The 18,790-nt window shown below is 39.4% G+C and overlaps 1 protein-coding gene across 3 annotated transcripts in view; it reads left to right on the top strand.

Moving 5' to 3' along the window:
• CSRNP3 (cysteine and serine rich nuclear protein 3) overlaps positions 1-18,790 on the top strand; it is a 110,863-nt gene that overhangs the window by 67,931 nt on the left and 24,142 nt on the right. For 2 of the 3 annotated variants that reach the window (XM_074873309.1, XM_074873311.1), the window contains one exon: positions 9,895-10,065. In XM_074873309.1, coding sequence (XP_074729410.1) covers positions 9,895-10,065 — 171 coding nt within the window. Of the gene's footprint in view, positions 1-8,232; positions 8,338-9,894; positions 10,066-18,790 lie in introns of those variants that run through there. The other variant, XM_074873310.1, reaches the window with a different exon arrangement.

Genomic DNA, 18,790 nt, shown 5'->3' with positions numbered 1-18,790 from the left:
ACCTGCTGTCACGCAACCATGCGAGGAGCTGTGGAAGACAGACAGCACAGGGGTTTATGTTTCCCTGTTGGGGGTCGCAGGTGGGGAAGAGGGCTGCTTTTTCAAATCCATCTTCCTGGGCTGCCTGAGTGTGCGGGCTAGGGCTCCTCCAGTGCCTGTGGGCATCTCCCACCTGAGGAGCAGCTGGCTGGTACTTCTGGGAGGATGAAATAGGCTGACATTGCAGTGGTTTCAGGAGGAGGTGGGGTTTTTTGAATAGGGATCTGAATTTGATAATGAACTTCTCAGTGATTTAAAATCTATTCTTTATTATAATTGAACAAAGTCTCCTTTTAATGTAGCATTAATATGTTAAAAAAGTAAGCTGGATTGCAGATATTTTCACTTGTATTTCTAAGTGATAGCAATCTCTAGTAATGCCATTTGTGTGGGGGTGAAAGGGTAAACAAATGCTGAAAGCCAGAAAATGTATTTATTCATTGTTTTTAGCGTGGACAACAAATGATAGCACTGCTTACTTCCAACATGAACTGTGACAGCTGAGCAGGCTATTCTCAAGCAAACGTTTCTGTATTCAAGTATTTTATTATTGGGGGGAGGGAGAGCCCATGACTCTGGAGGGACATGGAGTGCTTGCAGAGCTGCCATTGTTTTGCTGTCTTCTAGTACCAGAGTCTTTATTGAACCATTCACTTTCAGAGTAGCTCAAGGTTTAACTTTGTAGCTTTCAATTAAGTTGCTCAGTTGTTTACTATTATGCCCTCCTCACCCACTCTTATTTCTAAACAAACGTCTTTTAACAATAAAATGGAAAAGTGAAAATTGCGGAGTATTAACCTTCTCATCTCAGCTCCCCTGGAAACGACAGGAGAATCAGAGATTTGATAAAGCAAAATGTCATAAAATATATCAAATAAAAAAGAATACCTTGGGTTGAAAGTGTAAGCCACATACCTTCACAGCAGTGCTTTTCAGGAGAGCGTAGGGCAGATAATTAATTTTGTCCCAGCAGAATCCTCTGGCTGAGATGTCATTGAATGGTCATAAGGTGCTCACAAGTCAGGCAGTGCTATGGGAATGGGCTAGCTGCTTAGTTTCTATTCATCACTGTCTCGGTGACAAGAGTGCCTTGGGAATTGGATGGGTACATACTTATTATTAGACCTGCAGCTCTTCTGTCAGCCTTCTGGAAGAATTTTCAGCTTTGAATTATAAAGTGAACTGAAATGGATTTTTAGACATACTTATTATGATGCCAAGTCACTACAGCCATAAACTCCAGATTTTACACAAAAAGTGCAAAGAGGCAACATTCAATTTGAACACAGTCAGGATCTAATTTTAGGTCAGTCTTACTGTGGTCTGTAGCTTTACACATTCACGTTGTGATAACACCATATACCCTTCCTTCATGTACCTTTGTGTCAAGTATACAAAGGTACACACACACAGGTGAGTACCTATGTGTACTTTTTGCTGGCCAAAAGTGTGAAGTTACTAGTGGAAAGATTGGCTGTAATTGAATATACCCTTTAAAAATCCTACCTTTTTGAGGTTGTCAGTCATTGATATTACTGAGAAGACTATTGGCTTACGGAGAAATGTTTTAGTTTATTGATTAAGCATGCTTTATCTCTCTTCATAAAAATCAACCATCTCATTCCATGATGCTCTGGTCAAAAAATTTGGGAACTTGAAATCATAGTGTAGCTGATCTTTTTGGGTGATTTCTTAAGGAAATTAGGCTAATGCAGTTATGCTTTCTGTATGTCTATCATATTGTTCGATATGTCTATCAAATTTTCCTTATGTTCATCATTTTGTTGATGTTACCTCATTTCAGCTGAGCTTGAAAGAGTAGATCTTCAAGTATTGTGCAATTGGGTGGTGGATGGCAAAGAGAGAGATTGTTAGTTCACCCCAGTGAAAAAAAATTTGCACAACGACTAAAGCCCTGATTATCAAAGTAACCACATAGAGGAATGCTGAAACACCTGACACTGAGGAAGAGCATCAGTGAACCAGACCCCCTACTGTGCCTCAGGTCATCCATCCAAAAGAGGCAAATCCACAAAGTTCCATTGGTTTCTGAGAATTATTTTTTGTAAACTTGAATATAAATTCTACTTGTATTTTCTAGCTGATAACTAAGTAGCTTATTTATAACTTGTGCTGTTCTTAGAAGAGGTGAATTGTCAACACTCTACATACGTGTCAGTAGCAGGATGAATCTTACCAGTTGCTGTATTGTATAAATTCACTGTCTCCTGCATTCAGTAATTCGTTGTGCATGTTATGGGTTTTTTTTTTGGTGGATTTCTCCTGTCAGTGTTGTTGAAACAATATTATTGCTAGAAATCTCTAGGGTTTTTTAAATAAACATATTGGTTTTCCTTGTTGAATAGATACACCATGTATGGTGAAAAGTCAAAAAGGAAAATAATAGAAACAAATATTAATTCTACCTCTTTTATTTTTAAGTGTCATTTTTTTATGGGCCTTATTGCCTATTTAGGGCTGTCTTTGGTGTGTATTAAACCTGCAGATTGTAACATTATATGCTGGTTGTGCATTGTCCTTGATTTAGATAGGCAGATTGAATTATTATAGCCATAAAGCTATTTTTGAAGATAGTAGTTTCAAAACATCACAGCCTTCCAGTAGATATTAATAATTTATGTTTCCCAGTACGAATAGTTTTATTGACTATTCTCCAGGGAGAAAGATGCACTTAAACATCTTTTTACTAATTTTGGCTTCAATTGAGGCTAAGCCTTGAATGAAGTCATGATTTTACTCTCATGCCATGGAGCTACATTTGTTTCATTGCTGGCAATTGAATTTTGGCTCCTGCAGACCAAAATGGTTTTTGTTTATAGGGGCCTGTTTCATACACTCTTCCTCAGATACTTCTGCTAAAGAAAATAATAGGTTTTCTGGTATTTTTGAGCTACTGTTCAGTTTCTACCATTTTCTTTCAGCTTCCGGTAGAAAAAAGCCAGAGTAACCTCTCCAAGAAGTGTTTTTGGGCTACCACTGCCAATCTATCACTAAGTTGCTACTAATAGCTGTGCTAAATATTTATTCAGTGTCTTAAAAATGCACACAGCCCTGTGAGGGTATTAGAGAATTGGGTTAATGATGTTCTTTCTAATTTTAACATTTATTACAAAGATAAAAACAAGATGTTATGTGAAATTTTTATACTTCCAGTGTTAAGAAAAAGAAAAAGCCCATCAACCCAAAATCTTTTGATTGGTTGCTTGTAAGTTGTCAGATGCAAAGAATCAAGCTCATACCGTAAGTTTTAAATGACTTGTTATTGAAGTTGGAAGAACATAATCTGACTACTGTAGTATGAGGTGCTCCACACCAGTTTCTGTGTCCTTCCTCACTGAAAACCTGGGAGCTCCAGGAGCCTGGAGTTGTTACTTGCATAGGCATAGGAGAAGGTATTCCTGCAGCTGTGCCTTTTCTTGGGTGGATGTGACAAGACAAAGGCATCGGGTTGGACAAAATCATCTGCCAAGCTGGAATCTGAATGCTGAATTAGGGAGAGGAAAGTTGAAGCAGTCTCCATTAGGGAACGTGCTGAGCATGCCTATTGTATAACGCTGCAGCAAGACTAAAACGCAAATGGCTGCTGGCTCTGCACAGGCAGTTCTTTAATATCTCAGGATTTGGTTCATAATAAGCTAAGACCATTTTTCATGCTGCCTATGTGATGAATTCTTATTAACAGTATTTCTTAAGGCATATTAAACATCTATATTAAATGTGTATACATAATTAAATTCTACCAGTGTATGACAAAAGAAAACCTCTGTTAGAAGAGCAACAAAATTTGCAGAGCTAAGCAATGAATAATTGGCAAATAGCATAAGTTTTGCCATCATATGACCTTTTATTTATTTTGATATCCAAAGCAATGTATATTTACTTCTGAGATGCCTGTTGAAGCTAAGAATGTGTTTCACAGGGGTACTGCAAATGGTCTAACTGTATTAGGGCAGCATTCTGCTTCACAAATTACTTCTGCTGAGAAGCTGGGTGTATTAGTACAACTGATCTGCTTTGCTGATTGTACTGGCTTGTTCAAAGTGAGCTGAGCTAGTGCAAATCCTTAGCTATATGTTCAGATATGTAGCATAGATGAATACCTGAGGCATGGTAACATTCAACTTCGAGGACACCCACATTTTTTTATATCTGCTTTGTTTACCTTCTTTATAACTGGCCTCCAGTGATCATGACAGTGCTTGGCTTTGCTATTTCATTTGTATTTCTCTTAAACAGTGAAGGGAACTTGAAACTCAGTATTTTTGACTTAGAGTCCAACCTCTGTAGGAAAGGAATTTTTTTTATAAACTTCCACTTCAATCCCTTCTCATCTTTTTACCTCTCTCCAGTTCTACCTCATCCATTGTACTGTTATTCAGTCTGTATTGTCATTCTCAAAACCTGACTAATTTAGGTAAATTTTCATGTGTTTAGGCACATCTTTGACATTTGAGAGATGCCTCCACTAAAAGTTTCACGTTTTTTTCTTTTAAGTTCATGGGAGTGAGAGTGCTTTTTAACCACTGTAGTTGTAAGGTTTTTTAAAATTATTTTTTAACACAGGTAAAACAGTTTATCTCTTTTCACTTTTTAAATATTTTTGCCAAGTTTAAACATATGTGAAGGTACATATGAAACTTGCAAAGGAGATGGATCAGAGAAAATGCACAAAAGTGAGGGAATAAGAGCGAGCTTTTCATGTTCCCCTTTCCAGAAGAATGTATTTAGAGGTCAGAAGAGCCAGCATAATTGATTCCTGCCAGAGGCAGTATGAATTTATATCTTTACCCTTGACTTGACTTTTAGCCTATATTTATTTAGCCATTTAAATTGTTGTAGCCATTTCTTTTGACCATCCCCTTGGCAGTCTCATTGTTGACACTTTCACTTCACTTCCTCCGCATTTGAAGTCATAATGGCTGGAAATATTTTTGAAAGAAAGTGTGTAGGCTACAACTAAATACTGTGTCACTCTAATTCCAAGTGTTAATGCTTTCTTGGTTAAAGCAAGCATTGTGTAGTGTAAGGTATATTTCCTCATAGGAAAGTTCTGACTAAATATTTAAATTGTAATCATGCCACTATGTTAGCTGTCATATGCAAACTTAATGTTTTAAAGGTGTAATTAAGGGTGTTAAGAGAGACAAATTGAATTTAAGGTGGCCAAAAGATAAATTAAAGGAATCCAATTGCCTTTTATTGAATGGGAGAGGGATTAATGTTCAGAAAAAGATTTTGAAAATGAACAAGACAAGCTATCATTCCCCTAGAGATCCTATTATTTAATACATCTGCTTTGTTTTTCAAACATTTCCTTTTAAAGTGTTTTAGAATCGATCAGAATCCCATTGTGTTTGAAGACAAGGCAAAATTACAGTGCCAGCAGAGGTCATTTACTGCAGCAGACGTCCAGTAACTTACTGTAGAGAGAAGCGTGTGTTTCCTAGCAGTGTCGAGATGGCTGTAAAATACCCTGTCCTTCCAGTGTCTCTCTTTAATCCGAAATACTTTTTTGTTTGTAGTAACGATAGGCTGTGGTCATTGAGAACTGCAGGTCTTTTGCTTCTAAGTAAGGTTTCAGGATTAGTCCCTAAATCACATCCCCTTAATGAAATGAGAAGCAAGGCAATTAGAGTTTAGATGCTTGAGAGTTAAATGTTTTAATCCCTAACATCCAGGTGGTTTCCCTTCAGCGTGGAAGCTCAGCTTAGCTCTTTGCTATCAAGGCTCCCTATGCTCCAGTCACAGTCCAGTGCTCGCTCCTGAAGACAGGTGCGTAAACCTTCCCTTTCAAGAATAGATCTTAGGTCACTTCTTAAAACATCTTTCTTGTAAAGATCTGCTGCTCACTGGGTTTCCTGTAATTTACACAGTAGTTTAATAGGTAAGGAACTCACCAGCGTGCTGGAGGCCTGAATCTGTTGTTCAGTAATTGCTGCCTCTTAGCTATAGCTTAGCAGAGGCACCCTAGGCCTTCGCTTAGGTGGAGACCATTTCTCTGTATAGGAAATAATGCCAAGATTTGTAGTCCAAAGTGAGTGTGCACAGGTAGCATGCCAAGTGCTGTACTGTATTTACCAGCCTTTGGGTACATAACAGTCACTCCTGGGTTTGGGCCTGGCCCAGCCTTTCTGTCCCTCTTCCTTCTCAACATGCTCTACACTCATATTCTGTTTTCCTTTTGTTCTTAGGCACCTTGCTTGGAAGAACACAAAGTTCAGGCTCCCAGAGAGACCTGGACATGAAGTTATTCAGGCATCTCAAATCTCTTAACTTCTGGGTATATTCAGAAGCAGCCTTTATGCTAGGGGAACTTCAAAGTGAGACCCTGAAAAAGCTCACTTGCCTTTGAAGAAGACAGTTTGGTGACAGATGGTCAGAGCCTTCTAGGAAAGGGGTTTTGATCTGAGGACTGGTCAAAGACAAGGGCATTGGAGTCATTTAAAAGTTACTGGTTTCTCAATTGAAAGCAGCTGTTTCTCAGTCAACAGGCAGTAATCAACCATTTGTATGCCCCTGTGCCCTTGCAGGGGGTAGATGGAGCAGGTGTAACTGCGATGTGGCAGTGTGTACCTGTCGAGATTGTACATCGCTCCCCCTGCTTTTGTTTTCTGCCCCTAGGGAATCTGGCACCAGTTCCCAGAGCAGGTTCAAGACTGCTGTATCAGGGATCAGTGCTCCCTGTATGTTGCTCTCAAGAGCTGGATACCTTCTGATGGGAATTCATGCCTTGTTTTGGGAATCATTAACTCAGAATTGGGAAGAATCTGTTCGAATAGTAACTGAATGCACAAGTGTTCTCAGACCTGCCCACTTTTTTGCCCACTTTCTCTTCCTGTTCTGGCCAATGAACACTTTAGTCACGACATTAAAAGTGGAATAGTGTCAGCAAGGGGCTATGCTGTTTTGGGAAGTTCCCCAGAGGCAGGCAGGCTGTTGCAGGTTGCACAGCTGTGAGACTGAGAGCACAGGCAGTAAAATGCCGGGTGTGTTCCAGCAGCAGTCGTACAGACTCTGCAGCTTTGGGATGAGTAACTCGATGCTGCTGTTCCATTTGTGTCTCCATCGCCATTCCCCCCTGGCACCCCCGCCAAGTATAAAGGCATTTCCTAATTCCGTACAGGATCAGCATATGCACTGCACCTCCCTTGTAATATAATAGCTATTGGTGATTGAAATGGAAATACCATCGTAAAACAGCAAGAAGACCTCAGTGACTTCTCTTCAGCTATTTCCACTTTGTGGGGAGCACCTGTACATGTGAAGTTCTATCTAGTACAGCATGCTGGTAGACACTGATGCATTTCTGCTGCTGTTTACTGTCCAAAATATTGTAAAGATTGAAACTGCTGTGATTTTGAAGGGTCTGTGGCTATAGTTTTGGGAGATGTGTTTTGCTGGGGTTTTTTCCCTCAGTAAACTAATATGAAACTTGTTGCCTCAGGAGAGCAAGTCAAATGAATTTATAAGAGGCTGTGCAGTGTCATATAGCAACATTTCAGCCTTATGCTTAGGGGAAATTGACTGCAAGGATGAGGAAGCAGAGTCATGTATCTGCAGTGGTTGTGGCTGGATTTCTCATCCCATTGCTTTCCGCTGAAGCATTAAATACTGACTACTGCTGGAGACAGGATATTAAACTTGGTGCAATCATGTATGTGCTTCTCAGAGCTTTTGCTTCCGAGAGGTGAATGAACTCCCTTATCATAAAATTTCTGTTCTAGTCCTTGTAATTAAATGATATCATAAAAATGTTCTATAATGTATCCATAATTTCTAGTCTTGATTTACAATGGCAAGCTTAAACCTGCCCATAACTCCCTCCTGTAGTGCTTAGGAGCTGGCAGACAATATAAAATGCTTTGTCAGCAAAGCAAAACAAGTAATTAGAACTAACTTTCTGTTGCACTGGGATGGAACCATGATATTCTTGCCATCTCAGACCCAGGATTTCCTATAGACGGACTTCAGTGTTTCCTGAATTATGATTTTGAATTAGTCCTACAGAGTCTTTAATTTGGTACACCTATCAATTTTAACTTTTTTTTTTGTAGCTCTCAGCTTCATATACCCACCGTTATCCTGTTCTAGCTTCATATCAGGCCAAAAGTTAGTTGCAAACCTCTTCACACTGTCACTTTGTTTTTTTCAGGAATGAAACTGGTGTTGGGGCTTGAAGGGAGCTATAGGATGCATAGGAGACATTGAAACTACTTGGTACTAGACTAAGCGTGAGCAAAGATACCAGAAGATCTACTGAAGTGCGGTGCTTAAAGGGTCAGAACATAGCTATGTCACTGAGATTGCCTCTATGTTAATTAAAAAGATAAAAAAGATGCAGGCTAAGGACAGCATTCTTTGGCTTCTGCTGCCAAGTGGCAGGGTATGATTCTTGTCCACAGTGGCTAAGCTGTCAGCCCTCTGCCAAAACCTGGGTGCCCCCATCCAGCCTGCCTCCTGGGAATGGTTCTGGCACCTGCTTCATCCTGCATTACCCAGGAGAGTGCGAGGTGACCTGGGCCAAAACTCTGAAATGTGCTAATTGTTAAACAGTATGGCCAGTACTGGAGTCTCTGCCTTAATCTTGTCTTCTTTACTAGTAGCCATTTAGCCCAGCATATGTTAGCTTTCTGACAGATTTATTGTTTTTTTAAACGTATAACCATAGAAACGTTGGTTGGGAGGGGGCTTTGGAGGTTATCTAGTCCAGCTTCCTAGATGGAGCAGAATGCAGCTGGCTTGGAATTAATGAGTCCTAAAGGTAGCTGCAGGGATTAACAAAGTTCTGTTTCAGTGAGGAATGTAAATTTCTTTTTTTTTTTTTTTGTGCTCTGAGTGGGATTTAGCAGAACCCTGTGGTAAGTCCATAGTGCTAGGTTGTGTGTCCTTCTCAGCGAGTCTAGCATGTCATCAAGCCTAGATGAACTTTCCCTGGATAAGCATCAGCACTGCTTGCCTCTGCAGTGCTGCAGGCAGCATGGTGGCAGCTGCGTGTCCTCTGAGCAAGTTCCAGCTGTTCTTGATCTCTCCTCAGTTGGTTAAGGGTACACTTTCTCCTTAATTATGTGCAATTCATGTTACATTTCTACCTCTGCTGCTAAATTTCTGCTTGAATGCTTTGCTTTATAATCTTCTACTCAACCTCAGGAATATATTTGGCATCTCATTTCTTAATGTGTGAAGGAGAAAGTTTGGGAGGTGACTGATGTCTTAGACTGGAGTGGGGGATTTCTGAATTCCAGGCATTTATTGAGCACTAAATTGGTACATGGTCTTTGTGACTTCATTGTCTTTTGTTTGTCCATAATACTAGAATTATCAGATGGATTTCTTGTATGTGTGGTGTGAACACTGATTAGATCATATTTAACATAGGGAACTGTGGTGTTCAGGATGATTTCTTCTTATTTAATTTCATCTCTGATTGTGAACATTTCTTCTTCCTGTGGCAGCCAAGGGAGGGACCGAGTGAGTGCGTTTGAAGAGAAACTCCCATTTTTTTTCTTGTTTGAAATTTCACAACATAACCTAGAAATTGGGGATGCTGTTGACATCAAAATGGGAAAAATATTCCCAGAAAGCAATCTGTTACACATTATTGTAGTGAAATAACTATCTCCATACATGTCAAGTTAGAGCATGACTTATGATGGCTTTTTCTTTCCTATGGCTTCACTGTCTCCTAATTAATTATAATAAATGATACTAAATGGTTATTCAAGACTAGAAGTGGCAACTTACTGGTACGTCTAAGTAAAAATTACTTTGGAGGTTATGACTGCATATTCTGCAGATGGATGTTTCAGTGCCTCATTGCCTCTGTTCCTGTTACAGGTGCATGTGACAGCATTGCAGCAATGAGTGGAATTTTAAAGAGGAAGTTTGAAGAAGTTGATGGCTCCTCACCTTGTTCCTCTGTGCGGGAATCAGATGATGACATTTCTAGCAGTGAAAGTGCTGACAGTGGTGATAGTGTCAATCCATCCACTTCTAATCACTTTACCCGTAAGTACTAAAGTTGGTGTGTCTAAAGAATTCTTCCTGTTCCTCAGAATAAAATAAATATTATGGTTAGATAAACATGGTGGTTTTAAATTGAACAGATGATAAAATGGAGTCTCTGTGGTATTCAGTTTGTGACTTGCTCAAAATGACTTTGCAAACTTGCGCCCCTTTGCCTTCTTGTTAACTGTATAAAACTATTTGTCATTGTAAAAATGTGAAGTCACTTGGAAGCCCCTGTCTGTTTGCTTTTTGAATTATGTAGCTGTTTGTAGTTACGTTGGGAGTTGTGCTTAAGGTATTTCAAAAAGGTAATGTAGGGAAGGTACTTTAGGTAAATTTGTTTATTTTCCTTCGATAAGTGTAGTGCAGCTGTCAGCTATCTGCGGTATTGTATTGGTGAGAGTTCTCCAAAGAAAATAATAAGCTTTCTTTATTTAGAATCAAGGAAGATTGTGTATGGCATTATGGCAATAGTTTATATTCTTCACGTAGGGGAGGGTATCTCTGTACTTGGCAATGGTTTTGCGTGTAAGAAGGTAAGAATTTGGTTTTAAGTTAGCAAAATGCTACATGTGCAGCATATATATCTAGGAAGGATGAATTTACAGTTTATATTTGTAGTTTATGGCATTTGTCTTAGGTGGTATATACTGTTTTAAATGTGAATTGCATGTTTTAAAACGCAGGGTTTTGCCTCCTTCAACTCTGTTGCATATAGATCTCCCCACTGGAGTTAGTGGCTATAAAGCTGTTTTCTTAAAATTGTGGGCCAGGGGGTAGGTGAGGCTCCTCATCGCTGCCCATATACAATGTCATCCTTATAACTATGTGGTTTAGGTTGTGCCTGGAAATCATGTCTGTAGCATGTGATGTGGATGTTCTTTGATTTGTCTACCAAATCCTGCTGTGCAGTTTGAGCTGGGGTTTGGCTCTGAGGGTCCGAATCTTCTCTGCTGTGGTATGGCACACTCCTGTGCAAAGGGTTACACAGGCACAACTTTTCAAATGGGTTTACATGTAACAATCTTGATGTGGTATATTATAATTAAGTTGCAGTACTAGTAGGGGACCTATTTTATTGAAATGCCACAAAGGAGTAAGTGACCCAGTAAATCTCTTTGCTAGTATTAAGAAGTAGCTTGGTGAAGTATTATCTCCATGCTGATCTTCTAACTTTTGCATCTGTTTAAGGACTTAGGTGATTATTCATCATAGACCTGAATCGGTCCTTTTACATCAGTCATTGCCACCTACATAGAAGACAGCAATTTTATCATGAATACACAGACAATACAAAGAAGCCTTGTATCACAGGAGAAACTTGGAAGTTGTAATACATGCATGTAACAGTAAGCTTTGATTGTAGTTGACACAAGAAATAATTTAGTTTTTGAATAAAATCTGTGAGGGAAACTATAGCATTTCAGTGTTATGATTAACAATCATATAACTGAGATATTTGTGGCCAGAGTAATAAATGTTTATCTGTGCATGCACTCACACACACACACACATAGAAATTGTACATGCTATATTTTTTTAAATACACATACATACAGATATATCAGTTGACAATATGGAAATAGAAAAAGTAAATTGTTTATGTGTGCATTGATACTACTTTCTAAAAAGTATTGGCTTTAATATAGATGCAGCCTAAATTCCAAGAAATCAATACACAGTAATCCCGGTATTATATAAGGCTGGTCTGGGAAGAGAAGACTTGAACAGGTAGCCTTGGTGCTACATTTGAACAGGCAAATCGCAAGGTCCTCAAGGAAAAGACTTCTGGAGACTAGTTTCTATGCTACTGCAACATGGCATCTTTCAGTGTCTAACATTCTGCTTTGCTCTTACTGTAATGCAGCGTACTTGCAGGAGCTTGATAAAGGTGATAATTTTTTATTGGTAAGAAAACAGAGGATGTTGATGCTCAGATGAAGTACAGAATGGAAAGGTGGTTTTATCCCTACCTAATTACTGGCATCTTGCATCCAGCCTCTCTTCTGTGCACATCATTATTTTTTAACTTTACCAAGGACACTCCATGTTGTACCTGATGGGGAAGTCAGATTTTGTTAATTTATTGTTAAAATGCTGCACGTGAGAGTTTTGCACCACCTTCTTTCTTAATATTAAAGCATATCAGTCACTTATGTTTACACAATCAAGAACTACCAGTTGAGCAGTGTTAGAAAAACCACTTAGCTAGCCTCAGGCACATCTGCTATATGTAAGAGCAACTCTGCACTAAGAAGGTGGGTCTTAGTGATGATGTACGATAGTATATATAAGTTAATATGTGTTTGCAATAAAAATTATGTTTATATTTAAAAGGAGTAAAGATACTTGACAAACGGTGCAAGATGTTTTTAACTTGATAACTGTCTGCCTCTAGAAAAAAACAGTTTTTGTTGAGATTGAATTCTTATTTTGTTTTATTCTTCTCACATTTTCTGGAGTCTTTGTGTGCTTTGGTTCTGGAAAGAATGTTTTAACTGGACAATCAGTGAAATTTTTATATGCACATGATCTGTTTTCATTTTGGTTTGTATCAGTTGGTTGACATTAGTTGTGTATGTGATGTTGGATGCTCTTCAGGGCAGGAGCACTTTTCTTTGTATGTATTTAGATTTTTTTTTTTTAACTTCTAGATTTTTTTAAACAGTGTTATTTGAAAAAGCATATTTTGAGTTCTAGGAAGTGATAAAAAATTAACTGATCCTACTGAAGTACTTGGCCCTGTCTTGTCAAGGCAGAATTTGTGGAAATTGTCATACCTCATGAACACAGGTGTCTTACAGAGCTACTAAGTGATGCTCACTTGAAAACTACATGAAGATGTGTTGTACAATAACAAAACTGTCTAAGTGTACACTAAAAGGTGTTCATTCTTAAAACACGTAAATCTCCGAGAATAAAAGATATGAGCTTTCCCATGTTGAATATTTGAGTGTACTTTTAAGGGCATATGGAAAGGAGGAGTTCTGCGAGACATTTTCAGTAAGCAGACTGTTAAGAGCCAGATTCCTTGCCTCTGTTAACTTGCTTGAGTACCTCCTTGATGGAGGTTATCTTTCTAAGCCATTTCCTGACAGTTTGTACCATTTTCTTTTCTATTTTGTGAGGCACTGTCAGATCCTGTGTACCATCTTCCTTCCAGTCCGTTTTCATATAAGTAAATATGAAGTTCAGTATAAACACTTGTTTACTGACTGGAAATGTGGGTGTTGTGGGTGACCTGTAGTTAGTTCTTTAACTGAACTTTTAAAAAATGCCTGGTGTGGCCCTCTAAGTCTTATTTTTTCTTTCTAATTGACCTAAGAGAGAATTTTTTAATCACTTGTAGCTACAACTCTTTCAGTGCTTAAGCAAGCAGGCAGTTTGTGTATAAATCTACCTAGAATAGCTGATGCATCTCAATATTTACACAGCCCTTGAAACAATATGTATTGGGTCAGACAAACAAGACTATCCTGCTCCATTAGTCTTGAGGTCAGTTTAATGTGCCAGCTAAATGAGGCACGCAGCTGCTGTGGATCATTCAGGTGGGGCAGAGCCAGGGGAAGATAACTTTGATCTCAGTAATTAACCCTGTAGTGTGATGGCAGAAAATACATGACAGAGATGTCCCTGAGTGCTATGCGTTGTGACTACTACACATGGATAAGTACAGAGTTTCTTTAACAGTTTATCCATTTAAACAAATCAAGACAGCAGCAACAAAAAAATCCCTAGCCTAAGTTACAGGCATCTTTTCTGAGTCAGGAAATTAAATTACAGTCCATAAAGCATAGACAACTGTTACCAAGTTCATAACCCCTCCCAAAAAAGTAGTATTTTCTTGGTTAGATATGTGTATATACACCTCTGCATATTTTAAAATCTCTTACCAAATGGTGACAGAGTGCCTTCATTACCATTGGCAGATACAATCCCTACTATATTTTTTACTTACTTTTCTCAGTCTATTGAGGTCATTTCAGCTTGATTCAGCAGGCCATTAGTCACACCACAGAATTACCTTAATGGATGCCAAAGCATGTTACTAACCAGTCCATGTACCTGTCCCATTTCACTGCCCCTCCTCCATATCAGAAAGAGGGATGTTCATCTTCAGGTAGCAGTCCAAGCACGCATATAGAGTGTTAATCAGGACTGAGAGTATTTGTTCCCTTTTTCCTTAGAGGTACATGGAATACAGGGTGGGAGCACACCCAATGCCATTTCAGCTCCTTTAAATTGCCCTGTTGAGCTAGGGCATCCCGCTGCTGTGTTTCATCAGCCCCACAGCAAGTTGTCTCTGCAAATGCCATTCAGGATGTCAGAACAACGCCCTGACAGTTGCAGCAATTGTGTGTGCTGAGGGATGCTGGGTTCCATGCTCTAGCTCTGAAGTGGGGGATTCTTCCTGCCTTATGGAGGTACCTGCCCCTAAAGGCTTGATCTATTTTTCTGGTAAAGAAATATATCCAAATTTAAGTCGCAGAATTGCATGCAATTGAAAGACCTGGGAAGACCTCATCAAGTCCTGTATTTGAACTTTGGTGCTGGTAAAAACTCCCCATACTGTATTAATCACAGATGCATCTCTTAAGAAACATACTTTGAGGAGGTGCTGCTTTCCTCTGCCATTTCAACTTAAGTGTAGTGTAGCTGAAACTTTCAGAGTAATGCCTTTATTGCAGAGGCTTCTCCACCTACAGAGGCGGGTGAAATCTCCAACACCAGCTCATCCGATAAGGTGATCTTTACCAACAGGAGGTAGAACCATTGCACAGTCTAGTTGATATCCTCCATCAGTTATCTGTATCTTGCCATTACCATTATCACTGTCATTAGCAAGGTTATCCTGCAACCAGCTGTAATCATAGGTCCTGTCATTCTGCTAATTATGGTACTGTCTTTAAGAGTATTGGATGCGTTAGGTTCATTATGAATGAAGCTGGTCAGTAATGGTTCTGAGAAAACCCTTCGGTCTCTAAAATGCTCTCACTATCTTTTGATTTTACCATTAAAGATAATGAGGAATTTGAAAATACAAATACATCCCCATTGCACTTCTTTCAATATGTCCTTAAAAATACTGTTTGAATATTCTAGAGTTGCTAATGTATTGAGATTGCCTCATCTATGTGGCCATGCAGAATTTGGGAGAAGGTTTCCTTTGAAATCCTCAGGAAGATCTGGATTCTCTTAAATTATCTTTATGTGAAGGAGAACATTTTAGTAGGTGTGAGGTCAGTAGCACAAGGCATTACCTGAGCTTTGAGCTTAAGCTGTATGTTTAATTGCTGGTTAATGATAGAAATCTTAATGAGTTAGAAGTGGTGATGCTGGCTTATTATAGGAAAACACTTAGAAGGTGTAGCTAAATGCAGACATTCTTGTTTTACGGCATCTTGCAATTATTCACATTGCCTGCAACCAGGCTTGGAATTTCCTTGTTAATAAGGAATACATTCTTACCGTAATTTGTGACTCACATTATGAAATGCAAACAGGTTGAGAGTTTCTCATTTTTCATTTTAAAATAAGTCAGCTCATCGGGGCAGTAAAAACCAACAAATGCAAAGAAATTCAGTGAAATGTAGTGCAATGTCTTTTGCTCAGATGCTCATACAGAATGACAGGGCAGGGTATGCCATGACAGGATCATGCCTGCTGACTTTCATCTGGGATAACGACTATTGTAGAGGGAATTTTAAAAAAATGTAAAGAGGGGTTAGGAGACAGGCTCCCACTGGTCTTTAGAAGGACTCTATTTCTATATTTTTGAAACGTTCTCTCCTGTAAATCAGTGCATTTTGTATATTATATAAACAGAGGGACAGTTTTTGCATTACATGATGTTTTTGTTTGCTTAGATAACATACAGCAAAATTTTTTTGTTGAAGATGTTCATGACATACACAAAATATGTTAGCAAATGCAAAGTCACAGACAGATGAATGGGTAGTTGTATTTGTATCAAGAGGCTATTCACAGAAGTCCCCCATAAGATGGGACAAAGGATTGCCTGTAGTGTCTTAAGAGAGTTCAGCAAATACAGTTGTCATGCATGGGTGTTCCTGCAAGGATCCGTGGTAGCGGCTTTCTTCCTCACACTGTTCAAAGCTGGGGCCAAGGTCAGAAATAATCATCTACAAAACAGCAGCTGGCATTTAGAGTAAATGGTGAGGCAGAGAGCAGTTAACCGCCTCCACTTCTCCCTGCAGGCTGATTATATTTGCAGAAGGGAGAAACTGGACTAGTATGATGAATGTCACAGAAAAGCATTCTGGAGATAGAGGGTGTTGAGGAAGTAAACTTAAAGCTTTCGCTGAAATTTTAGCAGTAAAATTCCAGCTTTTAGCATGCATCCCAAGAATTTAACATTTCAGTGAGATTTTAGACAGAACTCTGACACTGAGATAAAACATTTAAGTACAAATGCAAAACCTCTACTATTCAGGTCAAACTTGTCTGTGAGCTAGTATTTTTCAAAAACCTTTTCAAATGTGTGACATAAATAAATCCAGCATTAGGCAAGCATTCCCATCAAGCCTCTCCTGTGAGGCGAATTTAGCTTTGGTTTTACCCAAGAGGAAAGTACCAGAAGGATGGAGCAGTGAAATGCTACTAGGATAGGTGTTGCCATTCCACAGCATTGTCCCTGCCCTGCCCAATTTTCACTATTCAATTTACGCCTTTCTGAGTATGCAGTTCCCTTCAGGACTTCCAGGTCCAAATTTATTTCGCTACCCTCAAGCCCACATGTTTCTTTGGGAGGGTATATTGTATGTCACAGCATTTCCTCCTGTTGTGGATTTCCAGCATGTCGGAAAAGTGTTTCTTCGTTAAGGGTTTAAAATTTATAAATCTAGTGTATGGAGACTCTTAGAAAAATATCTTCTGGGAGACAGTGGGGTAGAAGGAGAGGTAGGAGACAGAGGTGGAAGCAATTTCTGGAATATGACCTTCTCCCAGGTTTTTGTTTTCTAAGAAGATTTTGAAGCGAGCTGACTTTTATAAGTGATGTTCTGACCTGGATTACTGTGATGGATGAGGCTTTGCTGTTTTCCTGTGTTAGATTTGATGAAATACTGTGTGGGAAAGTCATGGAGCAGGTGGAGAATGGTGTTAATCCTTCTTGCCATAGTGGTTCATATAGTACTAAGTATGTAAAAAGCAGACAAATGGGTAGTGGAGTATAAGAAAAGCAGCGTTTCCTCTGGTCTAAGATAGAGCTTTAATCCAAAAGGCTGCTTCATATGCGTTTTTTCCAGCCTTTTGAAATTTTCATGTGCCTAAGATATTTCTGCACTGGTGACAATGAATTGCTTTGCCCTCGTTGATGCAAGAGTGCTAGTAATCTGCTGGGTAGCCATATGGTTCACATTTATTTTAATGTGTCTTTGACATCAGGAGAATAGCTGAGACAGCAGAAGAAAATGCTTATGTCTTGGAGTTCAGCCAGAACTGAGATAATTTATGTTTCGTAATCAAAGAGCTACCAGTTTTTCAGTAAAAAATGTTTGAAAAACATGATGGGCTTAAAATGTCATTCCTATCAGGATTTTGTAAAATTAGGAAGCAGGCTTTGCATTTCATAGACAAATACAGCCGCAGCGGGATCTCTTCCCAGGTGGGGGGTTTGGATTCTGTTTTGGCGGCTAAATGTGCAGAAGGAAATGCTCTTTCACAGGTTTCACCCTGCTGTAGCTGTACGGCCCACAGAGGAAAATGAGGATGTTCAAAGGTGAACGACAAGAGCAGCTGTATACTGCATTATATGCATGTGAGAGCAATTCAGGAAAACTTTGTTTCAATCTGCCAGCACATTATTATTGTTGCTTACCTATTTCATCAGTTATAATTTATTCATATACAAATGAGACTTGGATGATTCTCATAAGCATACACTGGACTGCTAGTGTAAATATTGATTTTCCCCTTTGGAAAATTACTTTTCTTGGGGTTTTGGAGTTGAATGGGCTCATGATAACGTCCGTTACCAAGACATAAGAAATATACTATGAATAAATATGATAAAACTTAAATTTTTTTAATGTGGAAAGAGTTGGGGGGATTGTGTCTGTCATTTTTCACAAATTCACAAATAGATAAGTAACGGTTATTCTCAGGGGAGAGAGCAGAAAATACAGCTTGAGGTAGAGAAGGAAGAGACACAAGAAGCAGCTTCAGAACTTATACCAGCTGTGAGAGGAGGCAGTGGCTGGGGATGTTGGGTGCAGGTGGCACCCGTCAGGGTCTTCCGCCTGCGCCCCTCTGGGCTGGGGAATTCCTGGCTCAGTTGGTTCCCGCGTGTGGGAAGGGAAGATAAACAGCTCACCCCCATGTGCAGAGGTCAGTGGGAACCTCCTCTGCTTCTAGCTTTCCACTCCATGCTTTGAAAATACCCTGTTGTGGGGTAGGGAAAGAAGGGCGCACAATTTCAGAAGTTAGAGAGCTGCTGATACATCGCTTTGAATAAGCCATGGAAAAATGAGCTAGTAATGAATTTCCTCAGTCTCCCAAAACTGCCAGTTTTGCCATAAATGGTCTGCGGTGCAGATGACTTATGCTGTGGCTGTTAGCTTGGGTCGAGTGCTGCATGGATGGGGCTGTGCTGTGTCCAGATACAGCCCTGAATCTGCAGCAGCTGCTTTTGCATGGCCAGGAGCTGGCACAAGCCTACGGGACCTGACCTGACTCCATGAGGAGGCAGGCCAGTTGCAAGTAG

The sequence above is a fragment of the Strix uralensis genome, chromosome 6 (genome assembly GCF_047716275.1).
Source record: "Strix uralensis isolate ZFMK-TIS-50842 chromosome 6, bStrUra1, whole genome shotgun sequence".
NCBI classification, from domain to species: Eukaryota; Metazoa; Chordata; class Aves; order Strigiformes; family Strigidae; genus Strix; species Strix uralensis.
The sequence above is the reverse complement of the archived record's forward strand: the minus strand, read 5'-3'. Positions and strand labels throughout refer to the sequence as shown.